We start from the raw sequence: 6,114 nt of genomic DNA on the forward strand, positions 1-6,114 counted from the left end.
GATGTACTTACTATTCAAATATCACATAACACCGTCGTCAACAGGTCTTTCACAAACGTGTCGATGGTACCGAAAATTTTGACCGTGACTGGGAAGACTACAAGAACGGATTTGGACATTTGAATGCAGAATTCTGGCTTGGTAATGAGGCGATTCATTACGTTAGTTCTCAGAAGATTTACAGCATGCGCGTTGATCTTCTGGACACGTCCGGCTATTCAACGTATGCAAACTATGAAGTTACGTCGGTAGGATCTATGGAACAGAACTATGTATTGCACTGGGAGGGCTTTACTGGAACTGTCATAGGTATGTGTAAAACATACTAAAGATTTGAATTTCCTTTCATGGTACCATTACCAGTATATTCGCTTTAGCAGATAAAGAGTAATTTACCACGGAATAACATATCAAAGAAATGTTTCATAATACAGGCTTGTGCTATATAGCTCACTATTAATTTACTAAAGTTAAGGGGATAATGAAATTTATCTGACAGGTTGTGATACAGTTCAATGAAACAGTATAAAGACTATGAAAATGAAGCATAATAAGCGCGCGGAAAATGTTGGTTATATTTTTCCGGCAAGTCGTTACAGCCCCCCACAATCAAATTGGGCTCCTACGCCTATGGTACAGACTGTGAAAATTAAGATACTGCAATAACTGTATTGGTCTTCTTTTGTTCTTCATTAGTCAATGCTCTAACTTCCCACAATGACATGGCATTTTCTACATTCGACCGAGACAACGACTTGAGTAATGGCAATTGCGCAGCTCAATACCCTGGAGGATGGTGGTTTAACAACTGTTATTACTCCAATTTGAACGGAGACTACGGGAGTGGAAATTATTGGATGCCAGTTGTGGCTGAAGAATCAGAGATGAAGCTACGTCCACGAGGAGCGTCTTAATTTAAATATCACCCTGTGATAAACCTGGCACGTTTCTGTTTCTTATAATTATAATTCATTTTGAAGAAGGTAAACTACTAAACATCATCGTAACTTGTATGTCTCTTCTTTTTTTCTGATATCGTTTATTTTGCTGCGACTAGTCTGTAAGGATACAGAGAAGTAGTCAATGTTGACGTTCGCACCCTTCCGGGGGTTTAACTTCCTTGTCCAAACATTATAAAGGAAAGTATGAATAATCATAATATACAGTGTTATCAGTCATTGTGAATCAATAGTTTAAGAATAAACGAATAATTCATCAATTCTTAAATCATTAGTCTCTTTTTCATGATTTGACAATTTCGTCGGAACGTATTGAATTCTAAGTCCATTTGAGTTCTCATTAACGTGTTGAGATAACAGACCACGCGTCTCAATTGGTATTACGTTAGCTCGATACAGACGTGTGACGAAACGCGGCAAGGTCAGTACACTCGGATACACACAATGAAGGGAAACGTAAGCCAATTAATGTTGTGTAATTTTAAGATATTTTAAAAATAACTTGTAATTAGATCATTATTAGAGTTATCTCTGACCGGTAAATCCTTTTATTTTACAAGCACTTTACATGCATGGAAACTATAATGTTGCTGATTATATTATATTTCTTTTGTTTTTTCATTTCTCTTCATTTATGAAAATAAAATAGAATTTTCAGAGCTGCAAATGTAAAACCCTGCCTTCAGTGTTATGTTTGAGATATTTCTGTTGTGTTTTCTTATCCACATACGTCATAGATAACTTGCGAACAATTAAAGCGGAACATAATCAGTTCTTAGAATTATCATTTTCATTTCATTTCGCTTCAGTGTTGAAAGAAGATATGAATTATATCTAACGTGATTATTAATACCAATTAGTCATTTCATTGTTTTGTATAATTAATACTTTAACACTGTAATGATATCTTCCACATTGATCTAGATTTTGTTAGCTGGTAGAGGAACTGTTTCAAGAGAAGCATCTTTGTTATATACGCTGATGATAATGATGATTAGGTTTCAAGCTCCTTTTAATGATTCGAAATAATTTTATCGTTTCATGCGCCATCAAATTTTGTCATCTTGCAATACACTAACCTTTGACTTGATAGTAACTACCCAGTATACAAACGTACGTCCGTGTGGTACCTATTCTGTTTTTAAGTACGTATTTTGTAACAAAATATATTCCGATGGCATTCTCAATAACGCGACAATATCTGCAAACAATACAGACGTTACAAGTTAATCAAGTTTTACACTCCCCACCCCCAAAAAAGAAAACTTGGAGTTTAAACGTATATGAAATTCCTGCGTGCTCTTAAAACTTGTAACAGGATGAGCGAATGTTATACGTCGAGAACAAGATGTATCTTGAAAAAAAATATTTAATCCATCATAAACTTTCTGAGCTATTTTATTTCAATGGACAAGAGCAAAGGAATTTATGGCTTGAACGGGATTCGAGCCAGTTTCTGACGAAAATGGACATATCACATTTTATAAGTTCGACACATATATGTTGCGATACCATCACCATGTATTTTACTATCACTGGCATATGATAATTTCGTTTGAATATTAATTATGTGACTAAGTAGAACCCTATCAGTTTTTCACAACTCATCATAGTACCACAAATACACCAGTGCAGTTGCCATGTTAACATATTTTGCTTAAAGCATGACTTTTAGGCACAATACTCATCTTAAGATGTTGCAGACTGCTAAAACCCACTGCTATCAGTCCATGTTGTACATCCATAACACTTTTAAGTTTTAAGACATGAACATTTAAACAGCTTCCTCAAATGACTGGACTTTTGAGTCTAATACACAGAACAATAAGTCAGTTCCTAAGATGCAACACAAAACTTAATAGGAAAAGATAAAATATTTATGGACTCAAATGACATGTTTAAAATGTGGTACAATTTTTCAAGGACAACTGGTGTTATCATCAAACACGTTCATTGAAAGACAAGGCTGGACCCGTGGCAGTGAAGAGATATTGTTTTACATACAGAACACCAGAATGACGCTACTTATAATTTTAATTATATTATTATAATTATAATTATACTTAGATATTGTTATTGCTCTTAATGAACATGGAGGTAAAGTTAAACTGAGACAAGGGCATGATCAATGTTAGAATAATTCTGGTAATGCTGAACCAAAGAAGTCTTGCATGCTGAAGCCAAATTGTTGAGTCAGACATGAATAATCTTTGGGCCTTCAAGCTTGCTCATCTAGACCAATCATACATTGTCTTGCTTAACCTTGTCCGGTTTAACACCCCAGATGACTTTCTCTGAACCTTACAAACACAATAATATGGTTGATTGAGAAGCACCTGGAAGTTGACAACAAGTTGACTCAAAGCAAACGATGTAAGAAGGCGATTCTTCCTAACAGGGGTAAGATATCTAGTCTTCCAGGTGTTCAGTTGGTTTTAAAGGCGGGAAAGCTTGGAGTTAAATCGGAAAAGATAGTCCACTTATTGGTGAGAGTAACACCTGATAGCTTAATAGAACCATTATTAAAAGATAAATTCGGATAATTTTCTTTTTACGAAGTCGGACGTCCTAGCAATGAAAGGCACTAAAAGGTAGAGCAAAGACTTTCTGTAATTGGTCTTCAACCTTGAAGAAATTAATTACTTAATGTTCATCGTCGTAATTATTAATTAATAATTACGACGATGAAAATTGACAGTTTCTTCCATAGACTCAAGACATTGGCAACACAGTGGCGTCATGCCCATTGGGGCCTGGGGGGGGGGGGCACAGCCCCCCCCAAATTTTGTCAAAGGTGTCATAAAATTTTGTCATAATTTAAAAAAAAGAAGTGTTTTCGAACAGTGTCAGCAACTGAATTTCTTGTAGGGCCTACGAGAAATAAGGCTTCTGTTGACTGTTTGGTCAATGGTTAATTGTTGATATTCAGTCAATGAAACAGTTAATAATTACTGGTTGATAACTAATGAACCAATGTGCCATCAACGCTGCCATCGTTGAACAATATTATATATACGTAGTGCCAGAATAAGTGCAACACGTTACCTTTGCCAAAGTCAGTCAATTTTCCATGAAAAAATGGTAATTTTTTTAATTGTTTTCTTAGCCTGTAACAAAGTTCGAAAAGTTAAGATAAATGTAGTGAACAGAGATTATGGGACTCCATGTGAACTTCTTCTTAAGTAATGCAATTAGTTCGCTAAAAGGTCCACCAGGATAAATTTTCCTCATGATCTGATAGGCAGTTTCGAAAAATATGAATCATAATAATCATTTCAATTACAGTCACAATTTACCTGGAAAATAATCATTTCGTTATTGCACGTTTTACCTTAGGTTTCGCTACTTTCGCTTTTTCTGCCCATGTTTTCAAACGGCATAGCTTTTTCTTCACCCAGTCACCACTTCTCACGGCCATGGGCGGCGATCATGGATCAGCCAACACAAAATGTTTCGATTTCTTAAATTTTGGGCCCTTCTGGGAGACGAAGCATTGGTAAACTGAGGAGTAAATGGCGATCACTTCCTTCGAGATTATTTCCCAAAATAAAAAATTGCCGGAAATTTTCATCAATTTTAGGGGTGTTGCTTACTGAAATAAGGCACGGGAAGTGCCGTTTCCTTCAATCTGTGGGTTTGCCAGACGAAAAAATATCTTGAACGCTGCACGCCAACCTGTGGTGGCGCTCCGCCTAGATAGTCATCACCTGCTCACGGGCCCCCAAAAATTTATTTTCTCACAACGCCCCTGGGTGAGAGTAACACCTGATGGCTTGATAGAACCATTATTAAAAGATAAATTCGGATAATTTTCTTTTAACGAAGTCGGACGTCTTAGCAATGATAGGCACCATAAGGAAGAGCAAAGACTTTCTGTAATTGGTCTTCAGCCTTGAAGTAATTAACTACGTAATGTTCATCGTCGTAATTATTAATTAATAATTACGACGATGAACATTAACAGTTTCTTCCATAGACTCAAGACATCTTAAAATATTGTTAATTTTATTTTCAATTTAATTGACCCATTGGTTTGGTGGTCCAAGGCGTGCTGCATGGATTAGGGCCCAAAGCTTTTTCGTAGTCCCGTTACACTCATTAAAGAAGTCAAGATTTAGTGGTCATTTAAATTGGTCAAGCAATCTTTGGACAGGGCAAGACGAATTTTGGTACTCTTCTACAATGACTTTAGAGTTCATGTTACCCATCGGTTTGGTGATCCAATGCGTGCTGCGTCGATTAGGGCCGAAAGCTTTTTCGTGATACCGTTACACTCATTAAAGAAGTAATGATTTAGTGGTCATTTAAATTGGTAAACCACTCTTTGGACCGAGCAAGACGCATTATGGTACTGTTCTACATTGTCATTAGAATTCATATGACCCATTGGTTGGGTGGACCAAGGCGTGCCGGTCTTGACTGGGGCCTAAAGAATTTTTTTCAGGTCCCGTTACATTCATTTAATAAAGTGTTGATTTAGTGGTCACTTAAATTGGTCAAGCACTCTTTGGACCTGGCAAGACGCATTTTGGTACTCTTCTACAATGTCCTTAGAGTTCATGTTACCCATCGGTTTGATGATCCAAGGCGTCCTGCATGGATAAGGGCCCAAGGCTTTTGCGTGGTCCCGTTACACTCATTAAAGAAGTAATGATTTAGTGGTCATTTAATTGGTCAAGCACTCTTTGGATCGGGCAAGACGCATTATGGTACTCTTTTACAATGTCCTTAGAGTCCATGTTAACTATCGGTTTGGTGATCCAAGGCGTGCTGCATGGATTAGGGCCCAAGGCTTTTTCGTGGTCCCGTTACACTCATTAAAGAAGTAATGATTTAATGGTCAAATTAATTGGTCAAGCACTCTTTGGACCGGGCAACACGCATCATGGTACTCTTCTACAATGTCTTTAGAGTTCATGTTACCCATTGGTTTGGTGATCCAGGGCGTGCTGCATGGGTTATGGCCCAAAGCTTTTTCGTGGTTCCGTTACACTCATTAAAGAAGTAATGATTTAGTGGTCATTTTATTTTGTCAAGCACTCTTTGGACCGGACAAGACGCATTATGGTACCCTTCTTCAATGTCTTAAGACTTCATATGACTCATTGGTTGGGTGGTCGAAGGCGTGCTGGTCTTGATTAGGACCCAAATGTTT

General features: G+C 37.2%; 1 protein-coding gene across 1 annotated transcript in view; it reads left to right on the forward strand.

The window, feature by feature from the left end:
- Positions 1 to 1,671, forward strand: part of LOC139971665 (IgGFc-binding protein-like) — a 50,627-nt gene extending 48,956 nt beyond the window's left edge. The window contains exons 54-55 of the mRNA XM_071978333.1: positions 45 to 309; positions 697 to 1,671. Coding sequence (XP_071834434.1) covers positions 45 to 309; positions 697 to 914 — 483 coding nt within the window. The 3' untranslated portion in view covers positions 915 to 1,671. The remainder of the gene's footprint in view (positions 1 to 44; positions 310 to 696) is intronic.
- Positions 1,672 to 6,114: the final 4,443 nt, after the last annotated feature.

This window comes from Apostichopus japonicus, chromosome 1 (assembly GCF_037975245.1).
Source record: "Apostichopus japonicus isolate 1M-3 chromosome 1, ASM3797524v1, whole genome shotgun sequence".
NCBI classification, from domain to species: domain Eukaryota; kingdom Metazoa; phylum Echinodermata; class Holothuroidea; order Aspidochirotida; family Stichopodidae; genus Apostichopus; species Apostichopus japonicus.